The sequence below is a fragment of the Tetrao urogallus genome, assembly GCF_951394365.1.
Source record: "Tetrao urogallus genome assembly, chromosome: 8".
Lineage (NCBI taxonomy): Eukaryota > Metazoa > Chordata > Aves > Galliformes > Phasianidae > Tetrao > Tetrao urogallus.
In genome coordinates, this window is record NC_136821.1 from 24,893,773 (window position 1) to 24,921,062 (window position 27,290).

The 27,290-nt window shown below is 44.7% G+C and overlaps 1 protein-coding gene across 1 annotated transcript in view; it reads right to left on the minus strand.

The window, feature by feature from the left end:
* Nucleotides 1–649: 649 nt before the first annotated feature.
* KLF7 (KLF transcription factor 7) overlaps nt 650–27,290 on the minus strand; it is a gene marked incomplete at its 3' end in the record, with an annotated part of 51,491 nt that continues 24,850 nt past the window's right edge. The window contains exons 2-4 of the mRNA XM_079539174.1: nt 22,789–23,401; nt 7,034–7,157; nt 650–701 (exon numbers count right to left, since the gene is read on the minus strand). Of these exons, the coding sequence (XP_079395300.1) occupies nt 650–701; nt 7,034–7,157; nt 22,789–23,401 (789 nt within the window). The remainder of the gene's footprint in view (nt 702–7,033; nt 7,158–22,788; nt 23,402–27,290) is intronic.

Genomic DNA, 27,290 nt, shown 5'->3' on the forward strand with positions numbered 1-27,290 from the left:
CTACTGGTATTGACTTAAATGAATCTCAATAGCTCAGATCTAGGAAGAAGAACAAAAACCAAGACAGGTCAAAGTGTCTGTGAAAAGTCTGATGCATTGAACATTAGGAATCCTCAGACAAAGAACAAATGAACCACGAGGTTAATTTGGCTACCAAACTGGGATTTGGTTTTCTAGGTCATTGTTTTCCCCCCATCTATTTAAAAAGAAAGTTAGTGCTACAAATATGCAACTTCAAGACGACATTTTCTCCTATTGAGTTGCACTGAGAAGCAAGTTAAATAAGCCCCTCCTACTGCCGTCCACCTGCAGGGAAGCCTCCTCCATTTCCTTTGTTTTCCATTGGCAAAACCAGGAAACAAATCCAAGAGAGACGAAGTACTGTAAGCAATTGTTCCTTCTCATTGACTTCACCTCTACAGCATTTCCTCGCCTGCATCTTCTCCCATCCAGCTGGGGCAAGGCATAAAGAACCAATGGATGTATTGAAGTATAACGGGGTGTATGACAGTGTGAGTGTGTGGTCTCTGTACAGAGGGTTACATGTGATAGAGTTCTCTTCTCTTGCAAGGCAGCACATTATAACTTGAGTTCCACTTCATCTCACAACACTTAGCTCAGATGTCATCCATGCCAAGCTGACAGATACTTAGATGTGCCTCTTCATGTGGAGGGCAAGGTGATCAGACCTGGAAAAACACCTGCAAAATAAACCAAATGTCACATGAAATCAAGATTTGGGGAAAAGAAAAAACAAACAAAAAAACCCGGCTCCTGCTCCTCCCTCTTTATATACAAGAGGAAATATTTATCCTGGTTTAGAACTGTTCTTCAGATTATCACCACCAAACTCTGTGTGATTCACCACGACCACAGATGGCCAACTGTGCTGCTGAAAGCTAAATAGACTATTCTCCTCTTTCCACTGTTTCTTTCCCTCCTCCTCTTTCACTGTGTGAAATACCAGACAAGTGTGCTCATACATGCACCTGTAGGACAAAATCAAATATTTAGTGTCTGTGCGTGTGCATATGGTGAAAAATAAAACAAATCAGCTTTACTTAGCAAAGCCAGTTTAAAAAACCACTACCTTTAACAAACACCAACATAAGTTTCAAAAACTAAATTCCCATTTTTAACTCCAAATTGGAAAGAAAATGGTTCAAAGCTCATGGGCTGGAAATCATCCAGGCTATGTATCTTTCCTTTTCTCCCTAGGGAATCTCAGTGGTAGTATGTGGATGCTGATAAATGCTATCCCCCTGAATTATGTTGAGATAAGTTACTATTAAACCCACCCTGTAAACGTGAAAATTGAGACACAGAAAGGCAAAGAAATTGTAAATAACACAAGAATTAAACAGCCAGGACTTCCACTTTCAGTTTCTGTTCTTCATTCACAAAGCCATCGTTCCTCCATCTCCTCATTAAAAATAACTTTCTGAACATGCAAAAGGATTCTGATGAGATTGTCTTAGAACTGCAACCCTAGAGAACTAGTTGCCTTTTAGGGCTGGTCTAAACATGCAGATAATTAAGGATAAGGTAGGGCATGAATTTGAAATGAAGCATCTATTCTTGATTAACTCCCTCTCTAAAGGCTTATGACTGCCTTCTTCTGAAATTACTTAATCCACTTGGGAAAGTGAGTTAACATACTCAGAATAAAACACTCTCCCAGAGAAGAGCAACCCCAAAAAGAGTTAATCAGGAATTACCATTCTAAAGCAACTGCCTTGTAGAAGACGTGCTGCAGGGAACTCACAGCAGCAGGAACTGCAGCCCAAAATCTGGGACTTCACACCACTAACATATTCTCATTGACTAGGGGTTCTCAGGTGGACGGGCGCTTTTCTTCTCTGTCAGTCAATACAAATTCCATTTTATCAAGGCTGACAGTAAGCAAGAATATTTTTCCAACTCCATGTCCATTAGAATGAGGTTAAATGCACCAACCCAGTTCATACTATCACAATAAAGGTATGTACAGCAACAGGGAACAAACTGCCGGACAAGCAGACAGTGGTTCTGGCTGCCTACCCTAAAGCCTTGAGACGGAGCTCAACTGTCAGGCAGTACAGAGACATCCTAATAAATCAAATTTCTGAGTGTTTAACTTGAAGTGTGTAGTAGAAATGGGAGGTTTCCAAGTTCCCTGCAAATCTTGGCTTGCTTTCTTTCCACCCTAAGCCATAAGACACTGGCACATTTATTTTTAGTAAGAGCAAGAAGCATTCGTTATGAATATCACACACAAAGACGCGTATCTGTGGCTTTTGAATAAATTGTTTTTGTAGGCTCTGAGGACATAATGATAAGCAACCTCCAGAACTGATTTGCCTGCAATGTCTTTTCACTGTCACTATATTTTAGAATATAGAAGTGTAAAATACCAGTTAGGAGAATATACTAATGGCTTACTGTGAGAATCTCCATACAAGTGGGCAATAAGTCTACTTTTCAAAAAGCAGTAGCTGAGTATTCTTTATTTTTCAGAAAGAATGTAAAAGAATAAATTCAACTATACAATCAAAGAAAATAAAACAAAAGTGACCTCAATCTAAAGGCAAACACCCAGACAATAGAAATCCTAACCAGAAAAAAGGCTAAGAAATTGAAGAACTAATGAAAATGAAGAGGTTTTAAATAGTTAGGGAATCTCTTCTGTCTTGCTGGCACTGTGCTGCACAAGCAGTCTGTCTCCATCTATACAAAGATGAGTCACCAAAAGGTAAACTCTTAAGACAAAGAAAGCTTGTAAGAAGGCACTTTCGTAAGAAAAGCTTGATTCTCATCATCTGAGGACAAGAACAACTCTGCTCAAACCAGCTGTTCTCTACTGATTTCTATCAGCTTACAACAAGGTTAGTACCTTTCTGCAACAGAATGGCAAAAAATAAAGATTTCAGAATGGGATAGTGGCTGTATTCCTCCAAGCTCCTGCACGAAGTGCAGAGACACAGATGAGGGTCTGACAACAGGCACTTGGCTCTCAGCACAGCAGGCTCAGCACAGCTAGAATTTTCTAGCCTCAGGGTGCCAAAATACACCCATGGACCAACATTTCTCTCATCAGTCTAAACAGAGAAAGCAGCATGCTCTAGCTGCAAGGGCTGCCAAAACAAAACAACAGCTCGAGTGACTGCCAAAAAGACATGCACCAGCTGGCACTTTAGCCTAGGACTAGTCATAAGACCACTACCCAAGAATGGCTTTTCCTCTCCAACTGTATTAGAGATGCGTCCCAGGAAAAAGAGTGCAGAGTCACAACACAGTAAAATCTGTTAAAAATATGAATTTAAGCCACTGCTTCACTTCAATTACCATAGTATTAGTATCCAGGGTATTTTTCAGCTCTATAATGTTTTTACAGATACTAAAATGGCATAATTTTTTGCTAATTCCTGCTAATAAAATGGTACAACATGAATTCTTCACATTCTCCTGCTGACTAATTTGGCTAGCTCTATTTATTGGTAAGGCTGGTAGATTTTGATTTTCAACAGTAAAGCAGTCTCTATCAAATGTTGCAGCTAAAGTATGTCAGAGGGAAAAAAAACCCACTACTGATCAGTAGGCACATTTTCTCTCTGCTGGAACACGAGCCAGCAGCGAAGAAAGCTCCACAGGACAAACTGACAAGATAAATTCCTTCTCCCACATAGAAAGCAGCAGCAGCTTGTTAGTCCCTCATCCTGTCTGCAAGACAAGACCTTGCTGCACAACTCTGGCTCTGCACCTCTTCCAGTTCTAGACCAGCACTGTGTGCTGTGCATGGGCCCATCATCCCCACAATGCAGCTCTTCCTGGGAAGGACAGTTTATGCTAGGTTAAGATACCCTAATTTTGAAAGTCATGCAGTGATGCATAATGCAAAACTTTCCCGCTCTGAAACACAATTGGCTCCTTTCTCTTTTTGCTCCATCTCCCTAGCAACACAGTACTGCTCAGCACTGAAGTCTCTGCAGGAGAAAGAAGGAAGGTAACAATGATGAGAAGAGAATGTACTGTTCAGCCATCTTTCTTACCAGCTGTGGATTCCCTGCTGTGGGATTTGTGCATTCCAGCTAAGCGCACTCTTAACTTGCTGTCCAAGAGGACACAGGCATAACAAGCAAGTGCCACTCCCCTGTCATCCTCTTTCCCTTGGAGCGCCAAAGCCTCGTACTGTGCGAGGAACATAACCTGCCTGTGTTTCTGAAGAGCATAGCTCCTGGAGGATGATGATAAACAGCATACCCCTTGTGTCTGGAAGGCACGAGGGACTTGCACACCGCCTTCTGCACCACCTCAGCTGATCCTCCTTTCCCCCTGCTGCCACCAAACCACATATCATTTGCAGCACATATGGTGATACTTAAACCAACGGTGGCCTGGCAGCTTAACTAACAATGAGATCCGTGGGGTACGCAGTGCTTGGGCTGGGACAGCAGCAGAACAGCATCACATCATCTAATCTCTTCTGCTTTAGAATTGTCTTGTACAGAGATTATATGAATATTCCCACATTGGTGGCCAGGACGTAATAGATACAACTGCTTCTGAAAATAGACTGGAAGGGAACTGCAAGCACAATTGTACAGTTCTCCCCTTTACTATTTCAATCACCGCTTTTATGCTCTGATTGCCCAGGTACAGCCTTCTCTTCCAAACAATTCTGTGATGTCAGTATTGCAAAAAGTAGCTCCAAAAAGCTCCTTAAGATTTATCAAGCCAAGATGTTTGTGGGAGTGATCACACCTTGTGTCAATAAAGGTGGATGCAGAAGAGAGCAGCAGTTCAGATATGAGGAAACTGTTCTCCATCTGGGATCTCTGGCTCAGGAGGAAGCTTCTTCAACATTAGACATCTGTCTAAATGGCTAGGGACAGACTTATGCACATTTGAGTTCTCACTTGAAGTGACATCTGCAATAGACAGTACTAGAGAGATCAATGAATGGGAAAAGAAGGAAAAATAGTGGTATGGCAGAGTGGTCCAAAAGAACAGGCAGCGCCAGTCAGTGAGCTTGCAACTGGGAAAATAAAGCTGAACCTGACTCCTGCCACACATAACAAGCATGTGCATGGAGTTTAGTGCACAGACTTGCAGTCTTAACTTCCTAATTAATCTTGTTTTCTTTTATCTGCAGATCTACTGGAAGTGGAAAAGATGTATTAGACAGTTGCAGAAATGCATCTCTTCACTGTAGCAACTGAATTGGCTGCCAGCAACAAAAACCCAGACAGTAAGGGAAAATATGAAAAGGGAGGAGAATGAATGCTGAAAGATGGACTGACGGAGACTGAGGAGTTGAAAATACTGACTATTTCTTTAAATCTCTGCTAAAGATTCTAACAGAAACCCTGCAGTTTTGCACTGCTTGCGTTAGTGCGCTTTTGGGGCTGGGGTGGTTACTCTGTTCTTCAGAGAAAAAAAGAGAAAGGAAATGCCTTACACTGAAAACAGAACACAAATGTCCTCCTTCACAGAGGTGCTTATACAAAAGCACGACTCCAGAAGTCCCTACTTAGTTTATCCTGTCCCTCATTCTCAGAAAACAAAGAATAATCCAGGGCTAAGGCGAAAAAACAATCGGAGAGAAAGGCTCTCCGTGGCAGAAGGGGGGCAGGAAGAAGGGAGACGAGGGGAGAAGAGCGCTCAAGGAGATGAAGCACGTGGAAAGGCAGGATGTGAAAATGATCAAATTTCCTTCCCATAAAAGGATGGGGTCCCTTGTTTATGTCCCATACATCCTCTCTCCATGCATGTACTCTGCTGGTCCGGTGTACCCAGAGGCTTCCTAGAGCCTTTATTGTATTACAGAATGTTTTCTTATCAGAGTAGAGAACCTTAATGCTGCATTAAAAAGACAGGTAATTTTCTTAAGTCTCTTTTAAAATATATGTACAAATAGGATTACCAGATAACGTGTTCAGATGCAAGCACGTTATTTGATTGCTCTACACTGCATCCAGGTTTTACCCAGGGCACTGCCAGCCTCCAGCTGGGGGTTTGAGGAGAAGTGCTCATTGTTCGATCCTGACAGTGCTGTCAAGAGTCATTACAGTGGTAATTGCTTTTGCTCCACCCTAATTTCTTATCATCTGGGACTGGGGATAGAGAGGAGGATTTTCTTTTGGTTTTGTTTCTGCATTCAAAGAACCCAGCTTTCAAAAGCACTCAGCACCAAGCAAGGACAATTCAATTTTTCAGAGGAGCTTTTTCATTCAGCAGCTGAAGTGGCGAGGACAGCAAAAAGTGGGCTGCAAGCAGCAGCTTCCACTGCCCTCAGTAGGAATTGCTGGGTGCCCAGCTCTCCATGCAAACCTGGTCCCTCAGTTCTGAGTGCCCAGAGGAGGACTGTTACATATTAAGCTCTTTGAGAAGCCTGGCTCTAGGCACCTACCATGCTTTTAAATCTGCGCCCACTCAAAACAAGGTGGCAGAATATTTCGCACATCAAACAGACATCAAGGTTGAAAATTAGAACTGGAGAAAAGATTCACTCATTAGCAGGAATATGCAGCAATCACTGATCCAACACAAAACAATCTCATGAACTTGAATTGTCAGACGTGCCTGAATTAGTCTTTTTTTAGTGCTTTTGAAAATGAAGTACCCTGCCAACATACAGGAAGCCAGCAGAGGTGCTTGGGGTAGCCCTTGAAGGAGGCAGGTGGGGAAGGAGCTCTGCTTTTCAAGGGACACTGGCATAACAAGATGGAAAGCTGTGGAGATACTCTGTGGACCTACTCTGACAACAGCAGGTCCAGGGCCTTCTGAACTTCCACTGTGATTATGGAGTATTTAAATAAGCTGCCCTATGGATTGAGTCCTGTGCCCACAACAAACATGGGCAGGTTCCAGTGAGACTTGCATCCAGCCCTTTCTTTGTGCCCTCCTTTGGCTGAGGGATTAAGGAAGGGGGACACAAGACATGGAGAGGCCGGGCTGCCCCCCCACTCCAAGCTGCCAAGGGTCTGACAGCTCCACACCAACCATTCACGAGGACCACATTTTGCTTAAACACCACATCAGGAGGCTGCATTACCTGTCACAATGGTTGCATTTAAAGGGCTTTGCACCCGTGTGCTTTCTGTAATGCCTCGTGAGCTCGTCGCTCCGTGCAAAACGCCACTCGCACCCTTCCCACGAGCACTTGTAAGGCTTCTCACCTGCAGAGGGGAGGAGAGAAGAGTCAGCGCAGCAGCAGCATTACTGAGCACTCCACTTGCAAGTCCCGTGTCTTCCACCTCACCCCTTCCCCACCCAGGCAGGTTAGTGCACACTCAGTCACACGATCAAGGCCACAGTGCAATTCAAACAACTTAGGACATATGACACACTGTACTGTGGATGGATCCAGCTTCAGCTCCTGTTGATCTGTTAAAATTCTCCCTACACCTCATTTCCCATTTCTAACAAAGCTTGTTAACTGCTCTTGAGTGAAACCCTCAGCACGTCCCCAGAATCCTCAGCCCTGTGCTGTTACAGCCTCATTTTCAGTCAACCCTGCAGCTTGCTCAGCTCTTGCTGGCTAATTGCTCTGGTACTTGTGATGGCTGTACCCATACCTAACCACACCACAGGTGGGAGCAAGTCACATCTCTCCCTGCACACCCTCCGACAGCAACCACCACCACTGCACCACACGCTTTTCCCAGGCTGCATCTCACCCCTTGCGTGGCCAAACTCACATCTGCTTCCCCAAGTTTCCATGCCCACAGTCTCCTAAAGCTGCACCTTCTCCAGTTGCACCCAACAATTTTTGGGGCTGTTTTTCTGCCCCCAGATATCAATCATATCGCTGCAGCAGTAAGTCAGAAGTGAGACTGGTCTGCTGTGATCACATTTAGCCATCTTCTAACAAAGAGCAGCCTCTGTGAATCAGGCTGCCGTGGTGCAGCACCAGTGGAGTCCTTCAGACCTCTTCATGGAGGCTTCCCAGGGCTGGCGCCCCCCCTTTTCTCATTCAGTGCACATGTATTCATGTGCATTCAAATTTATCATTGCCCCCACAAGGAAATGCTCCATTGTTTCTCTTTCTGTAGGAATTCAGTGCCACTGATCCCCACACAGTCAGCACAGTGCAAATGCATTAGGAGAGAAGGGAGTTGAAATAAAATGTTGACAAGAAATCCCTTGCACTACCAAGATCCTAAGCCAGCAACTATAAGCAGAGAAGGGATTATTACTTATTTATCCTTAAAATTGCTAAGAAGGCAATCTTAAAAAAAAAAAAAAAAAAAAAAAAACACACACCACACACACACCACTGGCCAAACTGAAGTTGCAATCTGTATGACCTCTCTTCTTAGCCACAGCAGGCAAATGTCTCAGTGCAGAGACTCAGATTTCTATATTTAGCATGTCTATTCAGCAGGTAAAGAAGTGAGATCTCATTATGGTAGACCTATGTATTTCAAGGTGACAACGTGGAAAAGCCAAATGAAAAAGAAAAGCAAAGAGGACAAGAGAATTGTATCAAAATACTTAATAATAATAAAAATATGCTCTGCTGTGAGTGAGTCTGCAAACTTCTTATTGCTAAGGCAGCTCTGTTTTACAATGGTCACCCACCCCAGACAGCAGAGTGGGCTGAGGCGTTAACTGGAGCTGAGCCACTTTACCGGACATTAAGCACAGTAACTGAATTAAAGGATTCACTGGGTAAAGCAATGAAGAGGGAGCAGCAGCCAGCAAGACTTCATCAGAATACCAAATTGTCCCCTCGATCCCCGAAACAAGAAAGGCCAGCCTGGATGTCTCTATGGTGTGCCACAACCCACCATAGGCACACACCAAACAAGACAATAATAACTCCATCTCACACTTACACTGTGCCTGACTGGTCAGCTCTGCAGACTCGTACAGTTTTTAGTGCAATTTTTTTCTTTAATTTTTTTTTTCCCCCCAGAGAAAAAAAAGGCAAAAAACTTCTTGTTAGCGAGCCAAGTGCTGCTGTCCTGCTTCCGTGCTGCTTCCTCAATTGCAATTCAAACACTGTCACCAGCACTGCCCCTGACACCAGGGCTGCAGTTGTTTGGCACTGTCTCCACAGCCCGTGACACCCTACTAAGCACATTGTATTTCATCCCCCCTTGTCAGAGAATAAGGATTTCCCCTGCTCTGATCATATCTGAGATGGTGCAGCAATTCTATGTGAACAGTTTGCGTGCATTATTTTAAAAAGCTGTCAGTAAATGAACCTCGGTGATAATTCAGCTTGCTTGGTTCTCTGATGCTCTCTAGTGCCTACCTTAGAGAGCAGACAGCAAGGCAGACAAAGCACCTCATATCACATTTGCTACACGTGCCATAGAGGTGAAAGATGAGTGCTCAGCCAAATCTGGCAGGTACGGCCAGTGTGAGAGCAGAAGAGTGAAGGCAAAACATCGTGTGGTTCTGTGAAACAAGGGCTGTTAGGGCTGAAGCTGGGTTTGGATTGTTAACATTTGTCAAAAGCTTTGAAAACACAGTGCTATATATAGGTTAAGAGAGACAGAAATGCCAAGCATGATTACTGATAAACCCACAGGATGCCACGTATCTCTGCTGCTTGCTCCGGGGGCTCCTCTCTCAAGTGATCTCAATTTGCAGCTTACACTGCCCTGAGCTGAGTTCTGTTCTCAGATGCTTTTCCTCTGTAACTGAAGCCACACAAAATGTCAGCACACCTCCTTGTGCTCCCAGACAGCAGAGCACACTGGTGTGCAGAGCTCTGCGTGGCACACAGTGAAGGCAAAGGAGCACAGTGACCTTTAAAGCCCTATAGACTCCCTGATGCAGAGACCTCAGGGAGGGCAGCATCCTGCTCTCCTTCAGCCACTCCATAGTCCAAGCGGGCATGGAGAGAGAGATCTCTGTATCTCTGCATGGGAGGACAAAGAACAAACTGCATCTTTAATGGCTGCTTTCATCTTACTCACAGACGAAATGAGAGCTATCTTGCCAAGGTGTATGTCTGTAGGAAGCGTGGGCATGAGAGGGGGAGAGGCCCCTCCTACCTCACTACTGAAATGGCAGGCAGGAGAAATGGGAACTCTCATTTCCACGTGCCAGTGCTCTCCTGCTGTTGTGGAGGAGTTACAAGAATAAAAGGATAGATGGCAAAATTCTCCTCTGCTGAAAGCAATGGCAAAACTCCCACTCACTTCTATAGGACGAGAATCTCCCCTTTTTTAGCATATTAATTATGGGCTTTAAAATCCAACTAAAAATGTGCCATACTGTCAATTTTCAGGGTCTAATTCCTTAAAATTAATAACTGAACTTAAACCTTGTGTATGAGAGCCATTCTCAGGAAGGAGCTCTGCTCCTTAAATCACCCTTGTTCAACACAAGGATCCACGCAGTGCTTACATAAATCCTCAAATTCACAGTGCACACCCAAAAAGAAGCCAATACCCAGCTGCGTGCCTGCAAAAAAACTCCACCACAGGGCTGGCTGAGCTTCTACGTGTCCACAAGCACACCTGGGAAGGGCAGGCAGCCAGCAATGCAGATTTTAAGCATCAGATTATGCAGGTAACACAAAGTCCCACTTGTGTATGAAAAAATTCTAGAACTGAGTTAGTGTGGTGGAGCAACCCATGGAACACACTTTAGCAGGGGAGTTGGACTTGATGAATCCCAGAGGTCCTTCCCAGCCCCTACGATTCTGTGGTTCTGCAATACTGTGCTTCTGTGTCTGCTCTCCGGGCTGAACCACAGCGCTGGGAAGGAGGGCAGCAGAGACCAGCCCTAAAAGCAGAGTTTCAAACTGCAGAAAATACTCACATGAACACATCCTTAGCTGCAAACTGATGGTGCTTTAGCAGCAGCCTGCAGATACTTATGAGCACATAGAGCACTACAGGAAAAACTACTGATCAGTCCTTAGACCATTTCTAGCCTTTCATCTTCCCAGAGCATTTATTGTAGCCTGAGATTGGTCTACCTGGGGAAGAAGCTCTCTGTTTCACTTCTGTTTATGGCACATTTGCACAATCAGTAGGTGTACAGTTGCACAATCAATAGGTGCACAGTGAACAGATACACAGAGGTTAGGCTTAGTAAGATTACCACGGTGGAAAGGCAATCAAAATAAATGAAAACGCTCACCAGTGTTGTAGGCTCACAGTAAACTCCACCAGAAACATTCTCCAGAAAAAGACCCTTCCCCAGTGGGGGTCAGCCCTTAAATGGAGTCTGGGAGAGGTGCAGCCAGGCTCCACCCCTTCCGGTAGCACAGCTGCATTGCCTTCACCTGTGCTCTCACAGCTGACTCAGCACTTGCCTCAGGTGGTCAATCAGAGGTTCAGGCTGTGATCCAACAGTTCCCATACACACATCAGACAACCTCCTTTTAGAAACTACCCCCACAGTGCACTGTTACAGTTGGGCCCTCCATGCCTTTTCATTTCATCTAGCTTAGTGCAGTCTGCAACAAAAAACTTTGTAAATTTATAGGAAGCATGCAATGATAAAAGGTAAAATGGAGAGAGTTATTGCAAAAAACTACTATCACAATTAGTAGAAACGTTATGCACATGGAGGTACATAACCAAGATCCGCTGAGGATGCTGTCATGATCACAAAACTACAGTACACAACAGAAGATGCTAGGGATATTATACATCTTATATTTTGCACTATTTATTGCCAACCCCAAGAGTTTACAAAGTCTGTGAGACCTATCTTCCCCCCAAAATAACAAGATTTTAAAGAAGAAAGCAGTAACACATAGAGATCATTTGCCTTCTGCTTTAGAGATAACTCAGGGTCGTGATTTTAAACTTCTCTTGGCAACCCTGCAACTAGAAATATTAATTACTAAAACAGAATAAAAGAAAAGAAACTAAACAGTTTAGTTTCTATTCCATAGATTTCAAGAGTGAAGACTTTAGAAGAAAACCCTACAGATTTGGGTATGTGTATAGTAAGACAGCACAGGCTGGCAGAGCTGTGAGGTGAAACCCAATGGCTGGCTCCATTGGAAATATGCCCGTTAAGGCTCGAGTTTCACACCATATCTTTACAGAATTATATGCAAACAAACATATTATGGTTATCCATGTCTGCTTGCTTCTGGCTCCCCACTCCCCTCAATTTAAACACACAGCCCAGGCATGTTGGTTACAGAGTGCTTTGTAAAATAAGCAAGCCATTAAAGCCCCACAGTCCTGCAATGATCTTCAAAAAGAGATCAACCCAAAAAAGTACAGTGGAGGATTACAGTCAAAAACTCTTGCTAGGATATCTCAGTGCTAAAATGCGGTGCAGTTAAGAAGTTTCTTTTATCAGTATGACTAAGTTAGCCAGGAAGGTTTAAAGAAACTGAGGAAAAGAACACATCCTGTCTGCATGCACATTGTGAAGGGCAATCAAATAGAATGTTTGTTATGCTATAAGAGCTCCTTAATATAGAATGTACACCAAAAAAAAAGTGAGTCTTTAAAAAAGAATAAACACCCCTGAAAAATCACCATGTGTTCTACTTATTTACATACAGTTTCGGAATTAAAAATTAAAAAAAAGTTTTATGAAAGAAATGCAAAACATCTCCTTCCTTTTTAAATTCTGTGATTAAAAAAATGCTCAAAACGAAACCAGTTCTAAAAAGTCTCAGTATATTGAAAGACAGCTTTAGCCATGCTTGCTCTAAGACTGGCATTCCCAGAGAATCAGACAAACTGCAAATTACAGCTGAGAGAGGAATTAAATGCAAACGGATGCTCTAAGGGCCTGAGTTGTATAAAGTGTGTGAAGAACCAAGGAGTCCCACTGGCTTTTTCAGAGAGTGTTTTAATAACTTTCCTTGCCACCCTTTCTGAGAAATCCTTTTGGGACCTTCTGTTCCTGGGCTGGCGGTTGGGAACGCACCGTCACACCACATCCCTGCAGTGTCACTAGTGGGACAGCTCTGCGCTGGGGCTGATGTCCCTGCGGATGGAGGTTGCTCAGGAACACCAGCAAACGGGGGGCAAATGAGAAAGCAGCCCCCCAAGTTGCCTTGCGGAGAAATGCCAGGCAGACATTTGTATTTGCTTTACAGTTTATTACAAAAGTCTGCCACGGCACAATGGGAAGCCTAATGTGGAACATCACATTAACAATATTTTATATTTATGTAGCGCTCTTCATCTGTAAGGGTCCCTGAGAGCTTTACAAGCTCCATGCGTGGCATACCAATGAAGCCGAGCCATAATTCTTCTTATTAGCTGAATATCAGTACACATCACATGACATAACAGAAAATGCGACTGGTCACACCTCTATTCGTATGGAAAGTGCTACGTGATATTGAACAGGAGCATGTTGCAGAAGGAAATTCGGATTTAAGGAGTCTGGAAAAAATGAAATCTCCCAAGGAAATAGGTCTCCTTTACACCTGTGTCTGTCCTCCCTCTTTGCACTTGCACACTCCCTCAAATACAAGATGCAGAGGAAGAGCATCCCAAGATCTGCTGTTTGTCAAATATCTCCACTTTCATGCTAAATTCAGCAAGTTACCACCACAGGACTCCAACGTGCTTTGCTGGGGACTTCTCAGAAAAGCTACAGAGTGGCTGCAGTTCAGCACACAACACCACCCTCTTTTTAAGATCAGAAGGTTCATGCCTTCAGCAAAAAGGAAGAGCAGGCTATTTAACACACACATCCTCTGGAAGTCAATGCCACTATTTAAGTGTATGTACACGTGACCCATCAACCAGTAAAACTAATTATAAAAATCAATTTCAGATACTTTCCTGAGCCTTTCATTCCTCAATATACTCCTAATTGATTTTTGTTGGAGAAATAGCAAGCGTAATTATTATTTTTATTATGACAAAGGAAGGCAAGGGGGGGCATGGTCAGTATTTTAAGTGGCTCGCCAGTGCTTTCTACCCAAAAAGAGGAAAAAGGGAAAAAAAGCATTTTATTCACAGTTTTGCCACCTGCTGGAAGATAGAAAAGCCTTTGAAACGGTGACAAAGCACAAGAGAAAAGCTGGCAGCAGACAGTGCAGGGCTGGAGAAGAATGTGACAGAATTGTGAAAAACACAATGTGAGAAGGTTGTACCTATTTATAGGCGAGCAGGGATGATCAAGTGTAAAAGAAGTACATTTCTGTGAATGATGAACAGCTCCTTTCATCCAAAAAGGTCAGAAGTGCCCTTATAGAGAGATGGCTCTAATCATGTCTGTATTAGAGATGGGGGGGAAAGAGGTTAAGAGCCAGATCCAATGTCCAATCAGTCTTTCCACGAACCTCAAAGCTCCGGATTAGTCCCCAGGGCCCTTGTCAAAGCTCCTCTACCAAGCCAGCTGCAGAGGATGTGAAAATAAATGATTTTTTTCAGCCTTATTTCTTGCAGACACACACACACATAACACACATCCACAAAGCCTACTTGTCTAGCTGAAATGCAGAGGAAAGCAACGCATGCAGCAACGCTCAAAGAAATGGCAATACTCCATTTTCTACCCCACTCGCGAGGCCACCTGTAACGAACCCCACTGCAACCCGTGCCCCACACCAGGCGTGGGATGGCTGATGCCAGCCTTTACCTCCCTGGCTCTATTCAAACTTCCACTGAGACAAAGCCCCAAAACACCACCGCCCTTCCAAATCCCCTCGGCGCCAGCCTGGGCGCGCACCGGCCTCCTGCCTGCTAATTACCAGCCCAGGGGCGGCAGCCGGGTGGCACGGCCGGCATCACCCAGCAGCACCGCCAGCAGCGCGGCTCCCCAATTAGCCCTCCAGAAGGACTGAGAAGGGGGGAGGAAAATTAAAATGTTTTGAAAAAAGGATGGATGGAGTTGCTTGGCAACGCGAGGGCAGAGCAGCTGTGCAGCAGGGCTGGTACCCGGCCGGGCTGTCAGCGCCCTGCGCTTTGTGCGAGCCGCAGTGCCGCGCATCCCCTCCTCTCCTCCTGCCTGGCCCCACCAGCAAGGCATCGCTGCCTGCCCTAATTACACATTCTGTGCTGCTTCAGGCTGCCATTGCTTTGGTCCCCAAGAGAAGTTGTAAGAACTTAAAAAAAAATCTTGGCTGAGGGCTTTTAGTTTCAAATTCAGCACAGCTCTGCGAGCTCAGAGATGCAAGGCGAGGCAGCAGCAGCAGGAGATGAAAAAGAAGAAAAATTCAGCAGTTCACCAGGTCAGAATTTTTGATTTTATCATTCTATAATTTGTCCAGGACTCCACAACAGACTTTTTTGCCTTTGTCTTTTTTGGTAAATTAGACTGGGGGGTGAACAATGGTGAGAGCCCTTCCCAGGACATGGTGTGTTGTATTCAGTGCAGAGCAGGCAGCAGATCTGCTCCTTGCACATTTGCGTATTGGTCCAAGAGTTTCTGGGAAATACTGTGCAAAAAACAAAAGTAAACACAAAAGATACTTGTCAGTGACTAGAACTGACCAAGAGAAAAACAACAAAACAATTGAAGACACGCCCACTTTCCCAACTATTAATGTTTTAAATTGGTTTTGCTCACATTTTTGCTAATGAATGTGATTTTTCGATTATTCAAACCACTGCAGTGTTGGTGGTTCATTCTATTTACGTGTCGCTTCCTTTTCTGCCCTTTGCCACTGAAAAAATCAAAGAAAGATGACAGAAAGAAAGTGATGCAGAGTAGCAGAGACAGCACAAGAATAAAACACGAGGGAAAATAATACCCATTCCTCTCTGGTTCTCAGTTTTGTCAAAAACAAAAAGAAGAAAGGAACAAGATTAGTATGCTTTTGTTCATTCAAATATTAGATTTGACTGGGAGGTGCACAAATGATTCCCTTTCCTCAGCTCTAAGGGAGATGCAAGCACATGGCTGGAAGTCACCCAGGTCATTCGTGCTGCCAAATAAAGAACGGCACAGATGTACTACAAAACCCCACTGCTGGATGACACTGCATCTTCACAGAGACATCTTGAAAGACATAGATGTCTTGTGTATGAAACACACTTCCTAACACACATCCAATGGCAAACAAAGCCCTGGAAAAGAATCACCTTTGTGGCTCTCCGGGTTTTGCAAAGGACTGACAATAAAATGCAAATCATTTTATGACAGATCACAGCTTAGTCCACTGAAGTTAATTTTCAACCAGATATTCACAGACAGAAGTCTTCTACTCAAAGGCAATTATTTCCCATTACACAGGCCAAGTTTTAGCTCAGCCTGTTGCACGGAGGAAGGCTCTTTTCTCCCTGCCCATCCCCAGCACACGTGCCATGTTTTCCTAAAAAACAAATATTTTTTCTCCACCTTCTAAAGTAACTAACAGCAACCACATTGGAAAACTGCCAAATGTGGAAAATTGCAGCTTCAAGGAAAAAGCTTAACTAAGTTGCAGGTGACCAACAAGAAGGCATCCAAATGGAAGTTCATGGAGAATTAACCATAACACAGTTCCACACAGTTACAGATTGAACAAAAGTATATGCAGGTACGAATGCCTGTATTTTTATGACGTTCATTTCCAAGAACTAATATGCACTTCTAGTGCTCTAATGGTCACTTAAGGTCGTCATAAAAAACTAGAATGACATTGCAAAATTGCCCAACTAATCTATTAAGTTCTCTCCGTTGGTGATAGGAGTGAGTCCAGGCGTATCGGAGCCCAGAGATCTGCAGGTAAAGAAAGTCCTGTGCAGCATTTTGTCCTCCCCTTTCCAAAAGGGCTGCACAAGTCTTTAAAACTCCCCCCACTCAAAATTCTTGTTTCGTATTTATTTCAGCCTACAGCTGTACACTACCATTTCCTGCTTGACATTTGGTAACCAACTGGCTTTTGACAGTGGTGTTAGACAACAGTGTTCTGAAGACACAAACACGCTTTCTCCTGAAATCCAGCAAAATTGAAATAGACAATTTTATACATGAAATCTGCCCTTCAGGCTACATCTTATGCTTGCCCTTCACCTACCTTCAAATACATTTTTCAGACTACGCTGTGGTGCTGTACCATGTGCACCATCTGCTCACCTGAGGTGGTACTCTGAGCCACATCCTCCATCCCCTTTGCTAGGTGACTCCGAGGGGTTCAAGGATGGATGGATGTGAGCAATACACCGGGTGACAAATGAGCAATGGCCTGCTGTAGCATTCAGAGGCACCTGCACTATCCCTCCCACTGCTGCTGACAGACGGCAAGCATCACTTTCTAGGTCTCCCTTGTACCAAAAGTCATCTCATATGGCAAACAATAGCTATGTCTATTTTCAAGCCCCAATATTAAGACCATCTCCCTACCTGTGCTACTGAATTGGCAAATGATGGAGCAGAAACACAGGACTGGAGATTATGGTAACAGCAACCAGGCAATTGAACAACATGGGTGTGTTAAATGCCGAGGGCTGCTTTTGGCAGGGCCTCTCCTGCTGTCTGTGTCACTCACAAAGCGCATTGTCTCAGCCTGAGCTCTCACTGTAATAACAAAATGAGGATCTGGCCCAGTACAGTGAAATCATAAGACTTCCCTCTAATCTTGCCAAATGGTTAAATGGCTTCAAATAGAAAAAGGTTTTAAAGAGCTCATGATCAGGTTGGGCTTCTTTTAATCAGCTTTAATTAGATTAAATTAAAAAAGAAAACAGAACTAACAAAACACATCTTTCCAAATTGGCAATGCATCTATACCTCAGAACAAACCCAGGCATGAATGAAGGTCTTCCTCACACACCCCTCCTGCCTCGGTTCCCTTGCTCTTGTTTCCAGCAGCACATTCATCCACTACTTCAGCTGCTGCCATGGGAGTTTCCTCCATGTCCCTTTGCCATGTCCCAGCCCCGCATGCAGAACTGGAGAATGCTGTACACCAAAAATTCCCGGGCCCTGGCTATTAGTCCTCCTGTTCTAGATATACTCTTCTCCCAATCGTTTTCCCCTTACTCATTATTCAGAAGCTTGCATCCTGCAGAACTAGTGCTTTGTGTGGCCACTTGTATTCTCTTTCTCATCCTTGGCCCTCTGTTCACCAGAGCCACCTCATCAGCACAACACAGCACTGCTGCTTCCATCCATGGATTATCACTGATGCATAGAGTCTTCATATTCTCTATTATTCTTTCACTTCAAATTAATCTTCTTCATTTATCATCCAGCCTTCCCACCTCAATTCTTTCATTTCCAAATTCTTGACACTTCCACTTCTAGCCCCAGCAATGTTGGAAAACTCTTCTCTGTCATTTTAAATCCCACCTTAAAATCCTTCCTTTCTTTAATGCTCTAATACTCTTGTGTACCTCTTGTCTTTTTCTTTCAAACATAGTAATGTGTTTTCCTGCAGGGTGGATTTATTTGTTTTGCTTACTCTCACCCAGCACTTTGGATCAAAGAACTGCATAATTTAAAATAAGATGTCATGACAACGTGAAGTAAACTCCACTTAAATAAGAGCTATCTTAAGACAGTATGTAGACTACTACTATCTGTTTATGTGGGCATCTCCTGCTTGTTTTTGGCTTAAGAAACATAAGTAAAGATGTGAGGTGGCAAACTTACGTTAATTGGAGTTAATTTGAGGCTATATCAGATATCCTGGTTTTAGGTGTGTAAACTAAAAAAAACTTAAAACCTGATCCTCACAAAATGCAAACCCCAGGATGCTCTGGGGGTCGCTCTTTATCATTACCACAATCTTCAGGATTTCCTGGTTAGATTATACATGATGCTTTATCTCTGGCCATAAAGCATCCATGTCCCCTCATACCTTCCCCTGTACATTATGGCAAGGAAGCTGATGTGAGCTGTTTGGTCAGGAGATAGAAATCTCTTCCACAGGTCTTTGATCCAAGGGAATCAGCGACTTCCTCATGACTAATCTGTCCATAGGTCACAGGTCAGCTCCCCCTTAGACATATTTGCATCCAGATACTCACCAGCAATATCCTGTTTTCTAATTTAGGAAGTACTGATGACTATACATTTTCTTTGGCTCACGCTAATTCCCTTCCTCTCTGTTCTCCATTATGTTGGCAATTCATCTCCATGCCTGTGTGAAGACTGGACTAGAATTCCTGTCTCTTAAAGGAGACACTGATGTCTGCTCTATGAATAAGTGTGAGAGAATGTGTTAGAGCTGGGTTACAGTGCCAGCCCCAGTGGCTCCTTTGCTAGGTTTTTTTTTCCTTCATCCCCATGCTGGCAGCACAGCCTTTCCAATCCTACAGCTCCTGTTTACAAGCACAGCCACCACTTCACCCCGGCATGACCTCTTTGCTGCCCTCTGACAGACAGACAGACAGACAGTCCTGACACTGTTCCTAGCTCCTTTACACATCCTTCACTTTAGGTGCTCTAGACTTCTTCGAATCCAATCAAATGTTTTGATTTCCCATTTCACCCAGACAATGTTTCCCCTTTCCCTTCCAGATTAAATTCTCTCCCAGAAAGATAATCGTTTCTCCCTCTCCAAAGGACACTGAGAAGTTGTTTTCATAACCAGTTCAACCACTGATGGGCCTTACAGAACTGTCCTAATTTCTGAATGGACGAGATACAGGAGAACAACTAGAGAGGCTTGCACAGCACCACAAGCAATGTGGGATCTGACTATCTCGGCTCTCCGGTGAAGCGAAGCCGCAGGAGCCGGGTTCCAACCCAGCGAGCTGCTATCAGTCTGCACTGCCTCCAGCCCCGTCTGGCTCATCCTGCTGTGAGGAAGGCCAGCCAGCCTCTGTCTGGTCAGCATTACGTATGAACGAAAGGAATGCAACCTCCTTCCGCTGCCTTCCACCCCGCAGCTCCCCAGCCTGTGGCTTTCTTGTTTTCATGCGTGGCAGTAAATCCCTTTCATCCAGCAAGTAGACAGTGCACATGCAAGTTGTGTGACCAGCCCACATCTACCTCCCTGCCCCACACTGAGAGCTTTTTGTCTGTTGGAGCGCTCATGCCCACTTGCAAAGAGCTCACGCTGGCAGACTGTTCCCTCCTGACATACTAACAAGCTACCAGCCAAAGGAAAGTATCTTGCAATCATTTCAGACCCCCTGGCTCAGCCACTAACTAAGCCTAGTGGCTACTAGCTGTTGGCACTGCTGGGTGCATTCAAAACTCACAGGACACACGGCTCGCTGGCCACAAAAAAACAAAGCACTGATGGAGAATAGGGCTGCTTGTCCCCATTGCCAAAGGCGCGCATGGGAAAGGAAGCAGCCCTGCCATTTGCAGTTCAATCCCAAATTTCCACAGCTAGCCCCCTCTGTACCTCTCTTCTACAGGAAGCTCCAGAGCTCCCTGTGAGGTAACCCCACTGCAGAGGTCAGAGTAAAAAGACGTAATGTCTTGACTATGCCACTTTTGATTGCTGTTAGTGATATCAAAGGAACAGAGCACTGAAACGGGACAAAGGGATCTAAATGACTTTGTGCTTGGACCCAAATAAGCTAGTTACATAGTCCTATCACACGACTCTCCAGCATTCACTCAGATTGCTCGGATACTTTGAACTTTCCTCTGTGTGCAATGGGAGTCAGGTTCCTATCAGCTCCCAACACCTGTAGCAAAGAGCTTAACAACGACGATGCATCAAGTCCATGCTGCAAAATCAAACCATGTTTTCTACACAGCTGTGGACAGCTGGGATGTAAATGAGTATAGGATGCTTATTTGGCTGCAAAGAGGAGGGCTCCTCCTCTGGGTTTCTGTCTTGCCTCTCTTCTACTACTTTCCTGTTTTTCCCTAACAACCTTTGCTGCCTCTCTTGAACTTAGTGGATGAAATCAAGAACAACTCCACATACCAGTAAATGGTTTACAGACTGGCTAAACTCATGGTTTAACCAGCAAGCTTAGGCAGAGAGCAGAACCCACTATGTGAAGTGATGGGTGCTGTATCCACATAGTGCAGTGCCTTCATCCCAATATAGGTCTCCCCCATCAGCTGGCAAATGGACTTGCCCATACCATGCTGAGTACTGCTGTGGATGGATGGACACAGACACAACAATGGCACTGTGTGCAGTCTAAGGCTATTCTATGGAAGTATCATGATGTTAGTGAGAAATGTTTCTTATCATGGAATAACTGTAAAGCACAAGACATGACATGTTGATGTTATCCAGGGGAAGGACACAAAATTTGACCAGACCTAAGGATGGGTTCAAAAGCATGCAAAATCTTGTGTGATTTTGACATCAAAGGGTGGAGGTCTTGCAAGAGTGGCTAACAGTTTTCTCAGGATTCTTTGTCCCCATTGCCACCTGCTGGGTGATAAGAACATAGAAATTCCACAAGTTTATCCACCTAGGTGAATATCCTTGGCTAACTTCAGGAACAGCCGTGTAGGACTGTCACTTGCAGCTTGAAGAGGAACGCAGGGGCCACATCTGAACAGACAGGTTATCGTGCCAACTCACAGCCCAAACGTATGCCAGGAAGGACAGATGTGCCCTTGGCTCACAGGGAGGCTTCCTCTGGGACATCCACCTGGGCAGCCCTGGTGGAGCCTGGGTCTTTGTGGTTACCCTCACAGCAGCACTGGCAGCACAAGGAGCCTCCTGACTGTACCACTGCAGGTTTTAAAATGAAAGCACTGTTTTCACTGGCTTTGAAATCGCAGAATTGCAAGAGAGGTCACTCCTGGTAAGGTGGCTATCTCCAGTAAAAGCACTAGAAAGCACATATTAAAAGATCAAAAACAATGCCTTTATGTCTTAATATGATTTATACTTCAGACCACGTAACTTTTACAGTGCTGCCTAGTACATGATGGATGCAGCCCTCTTAACAGCCCACACATTTGTTTGATTTACTGCACCGGTCCAACATGTTATTTTCTACCTTGCAAGAACCACCTCGCTTCTAGGAATCTGCGTGCATGATAAGATCATGAATTAAATGTGCAGTTATTGTAGGAGACCACACATTTTACAGTAAAATTGAGAAAACTGATTACAGCAATCCCTCTGGAAACAAGAATAATCACATGATAAGATAGTGCTAATGGGAATTTATCATCTCACATGTGAGACTTAGAACAAAGCAGCAACGCTAGCAAGCTGCACGGCTATTACTGCCAATGAATGCCAGCCGAAAAGCTACTGGGGACTGTGAACAAACGACAGGAGAGGAGGGATGCTGAACAGCCAAACTGAAGCCAATTTGCTATGCTTCAAGACACTTACACAGTAAAGCTTATATGCATCATTAATCAATACTATCCAAAATAACTGCCTGGTATCTTTCCATACATCCTATTCCCTCTCTATCTACTACTCCATCCAAACTCCATGCAATTCACCCATTTGTTCTCACTGTATTTCATCACTAGTGTAGCCCAAAATAGTGAGATCTCAAGGGTACGGCATCTGTGTATGCACACATCTGCATCTACACACAAGCTTCCTCTCACACAAACGTTATTCCTAAACTGCATATCTCAAAACTGAAATATGCTTTTTCCTTTCTCCAACACAAAAAGCAGCAAAAACCTACCCACAGTATTTTCTATTTGAAGCAATTAACACTTGACTAAAATTAACATTTTTAAAGCTGTCTTGGGAAACTGAATGCAGAAAACCGAAATTGGCATGCCCACAGTTCTACAATAAATGATACATCTTCCACCCTTTAAGTATCCTAAAATTACTCTCCATCAAGCCCCATAAGGCACGTGAAAACTCAATGCATTGATGGTAGACCGCGAATTCCTCCATTCTGTTGAAAAGGGGAGATATTTGCTGGCCTGCCATAATTTTCCATTGCCCTGTTTCATAGATAGAGGCTTGGACTTTTCAGAAGAGATTTTTTTTCTCTTTTCTAAATGAAAATGAAAGGAGATGGTTACGGTTAGGTGGCAGGAGGACAAGATGAAAGAAGCATCCTACACAAGTACCTGTATGAGTCCTCTGGTGAGCCTTTAAGTGGGAGCTCTTTGTATAAACCTTCCGGCACCCATTAAATTGACAGCGGTGAACCCTCTTCTTGTTTTCTGGAGATGCTTCCAGTCCTGGTCCTCCTTGTTCACTGTCACTTTGCCCGCTCTTTATTGTCCCCGCGGTTGCTGCAGCTACACTCACTTTCATGGAGCTGAGGGAAGATTTCTTGGCCACCAATTTCAAAGTCACTGTGCCATCCACCGCCGAGAGAGTCTGTGAGGTTTTTACGAGGTGGCGGCTGAGCTCCGGAGAGGAAGGGGGTGTTAATGAGGTTACTGCATTGAGTTGGGCCTGGTTAACGGCCGTGTAGCTTTCTGTGGAAGAGCTGGTGGGCTGCAAGCTGAGGCACGTCTCAGACAGCAGCTTGTCCCGTGAGAGGATAATGTCCATGTTGGCGCTTTTGTCACACATACTCGTCTCCACGGGCAAAAGAATGGGATCCAGCCGTCGGATACTGTCCTCTGCATCTGGAGCTGAGGAGGCATGAAGGAAGCAGTCCAAGTCCTCACCAAAGCTCTCAGAGATCTTCCGTGGTTCAGTCTGAAGGTATCGCTCCAACTCGAGGCATGTCTGCAGGAGGGGAAGGGAGGGAAAGAAAGTGCTATTAGAGAGAGATCACAGCACAGCTCCCAACGAGGGCAGGGGAACAGCATGGCCCAGAGCCATTTAGAGACAGCACTCATGTGCAGCAGCCCCTCCTTAAAAGACGGCTGATTTTGGGAGGCATGGGGATTTGGCACTTGTTTGAAACTGCTCGGACAGAGGGCATGGGAATATCTGTGTATGGTAGAGGATATTATGGTAATGTAGGCAATAATAACTGGAAAGCATCCACTAAATTTTCATGGAAATCTGCACACAGCCGCATTTCAAATGTAATCTGGCAAACAATCACCTCTACATGAAACATTCAAACTGCCCAATCTCCTGGTGCACACAAAAAGTCACCTCTCCAGCAAATTCCTTCCTCTTTCTTCACACACATTACATTTTACTACAAACTTAACTCTGCATTGTTGGCTGAGGCCCAATCTTCTCCTAAAATGGCATAAATCTTAAGTAAATCATTTTAAGATAGAAAGAGGAGACAAAGAAAATCCCCCAGTAACAGCATAGCTTGTTTGAAGGGGCTGAGAGAAGATGAAGATGTGACAAGAAAGCGGGGACCTAGCGCCTCTTTTAGAGGGTTTTTGTCACATCTGAACAAGTAGACCTCCTGTATACAGAACACCACACTTACACACAAGGACATGCACACAGCATCTTGAAAAGTAGGTGAAGATGCAGGCGGTGATGCTGCCGCATAAAAATGCTGGTCTCCGTCATGTTCCTACATCTCCGTAGCAGTGATTATAGCATTATAGAGGATGGGGTGAACCTACTACTTGAATGTAGCTTGTATGAGCTGCCCTAAGCTAGCACTAGCACCAATAAAGCCTCCAGGCACCATCATGCTGCCAATGTTCTCCAAAACCAACATTATAGACTTTTATTATTTATAGAAAGCCGTTATCTGTAGTTTTGGGAGCTTTTAATGGAGTTTATTAGTGTTGTTTTTCATTTCTTGCTGCCTGAAAGGATAGTTGGTTTAATACCTTCACTGAAATTTTACAGGACTTAAAATAACATACATACCAACAGAGATATTTTTTTGAAACTTTTAAAAACTACTCCTGAGGGAACACTTTAAAGATATAAAGAAAGGGATTTTTAGGCAGAAATATTCAGTGCAGCTTAGTGGAGCTAATGGTCCAACTACATCTCAACCTGGAAGCCCAACATCTGATCAAGAAACAAAAGCTTCCTACCACTAGAGATGAGACAGAGACTCCTGTCTTTTGAGTACAAACCTCAATAGGAGCACAAAAAGGCTCCATTCACAGCTTCCTGGGAGCTAACATCTAACTCAGGATTATTACTTTCAGTGTAGCCTGGAAGCAACACTACTGTTTGCAGATACAAATTGGTGAGATGACATCCAGAGTTTCTGAATTTAAAAAAAGATTCTGTCAGACAGTTATCTATTTAATTATTTAATAACACCCGGTCATAGATTTGAGCTGTAGTGATGTACTTGGCAAAAAACAAAAAAAATGGCAATTTATGCAAGCGAGAAGTGCTATACTTCAGTGGAGTCACATGAGACTGTGTATGCAATGTGTCTGGACTTACTAGTCAGCAATCTTGCGTTAAGCAAACCACCAAATGATCAAGTTGCTCAAACTTAGCAGGGGGCCTCACTTCTTTGTCTACCATAAAAGGGATCTCTGAAGAACTGTTTTTGCCAAATCCCTAGAAGATGAAGTTGGTAACTTTTTGGGCTCCTGACACTCAGCAAGCAGAAGTTCAACCAGTGTGCCCTCCCAGAATTACCTGAAAACTGGCATCCGCAAGCTGCAGCCCACAGCTTGGGCATTCTGCTGCCTTCTGCTCTGGGTTAACACTAAACTGCTGCACTGCCCCAGGAAACCAACGGGCTGCAACAACCACCTATCCTCTTTTCTTCCAGCAGTGATTTCAATAGACAACAGCAGACAAAAGCTGAAACCAGATCATCAGAAGCCTGCTGCTCTACCTCCTAAACAGTATGAGACTGAGGAACAGTGATATGGACACTAACTAACTCAGTGCAAGCTCAACATTCAGGACTTAGGGGATTCCCTTTGGGGGCAGCCAGCTCATTTCTCCAACAGCCTTGCTCCAAGCATCACGAGAAACCATTCATTTGTGCTCTCTGCTCTCACCACTGCTCCTTCAGCTGGATTTTTGGATTGGTTCCTATTTCCTGCTGCAACAATGTGACTTGGCCCTGTACATCCGCTGGGCTGCCCCTGAGGCTACCCTACTTCCTGAGCACAGCAGAAAGTTGGAAATGATGGGAATCAGCAATAAGCTTCACAGTGAGGTGTCACAGCATCTGCTTCTGCTGCAACCTAACCTTGCTGGCTTGTGTGACAGCTGAACCTTTTCACCTTGAACACACCTTAACTTGGGGCCAAGGACTTCCCCTGAGGGACAGGGGCAGGGGAGGAGGCTTTCAGCTTTCACTCAGGAGTGCCCTGTTCTGAAGGTCCATCTGATCTCATTCCTGAGGACAGCCCCTATGCTGTCCCTGTGGCACCAGCACCTACCGACCCTGCTCACTCTCCTCCCCCTGGAAAGCAGACACTTTTGGTACCAGCAATGAGGGAAGCCATACTGGGGCTGCTCACAGTAACAATGGAGAGCTGCTCTTGTGGACACAAAAAGCCTACTTAACGTGCAGTTCTGGGAATGGAGAATGGCCGTAGGTGGGGATCTGGCCTCTCCATAGATGAATTAAGGGATTTGGGGGTAGCTTTCCAAGTGAACCCCACAGTTCTCCAGGATTGATCCCACACACAAAACAAAAGAAGTGATGCTTTTTAACTCTCCACATCATGTAATTTGGGCTTTCTGTCTCACTTAGCCTTAATCCAGTGGGGCAGAAATAGATCGGGGGCCTAATAAATAGAAGGCTTCCAAAGTAAAATAAAAACATAATCAGAAATTAGGGATAGAAGTGGGGAAAAAAAAAAGGAGGAGGCTGGGGCTAAAAGCCATTAAATGCGACAACAGTGGCAGGAGACTTCAATTGCCAAGACCAGAAAGCTGCACGTTGGCTCTGGGGCCCATGGGTGCAAGCAGAAGGTGCTGCTCCTTTAAGGCGCCACTAGCCCAGCGATAACAATAGTAGGCCTGACAGTTTTTTTAGCTTCACCATTAATTTTCCATAAAGAGCAGTTTCTCGATGAGCCCTTTTCAGGCAAAGCCTGATGCTTCAGAAACCTGTAATTATTCTTGGCTCCCCCCTCCCGCAGCCATTGCACCTGTGCCATTTCAAGACACCAGCTGGTCATGCCTTGCCTTCTGCCTCAGAAATCCAAAACCAGTGGATCAAGCCCATCTCCCCATAGAGAGGGAAAAAACCAACTCAAAGGAAAAGAAACAATATAATGAAGCCCCTCCCTCCCTCCCTCCCGCTCCCCTCAGTCCCTCCACCAAGTCAACAAGGGGAAGCTGAGCAGTGCTGAGCCGGAGGATCTCCATCTCATCTGCATGGCAGACAAAGCCCGAGGAGAGCTCAGGCCGCAGCCTTGCGGCAGCCCGGTCACCTCCTACCTGCTGTCGAGGCAGGGCTCGGCCTGCAGAACAAAGCTTCCTTTCCCATATGCACTCCCTGGCATGTGCCAAGTACCTTATGTGACCTTCCCCTCGCTCGGGCCCAAATTGCCTGGGGAGTGGCAAGCAGCGTTTTGAATGCAGCCTGGTTTTTTCACTCCTGCCCCAGCAAGGCTTAGCATTTTTAGGCCGTGTAAGCTTAACCCCTTGTCTTGAGCTCTGAGCTGGTGAAGCCACTCGGGTTGAGACCGCCAGCCTTAGGGACCTTCAAAAGCAGAAGCATAGTTCTTCCACCTCCACACCCACAAAGTTACTTGCC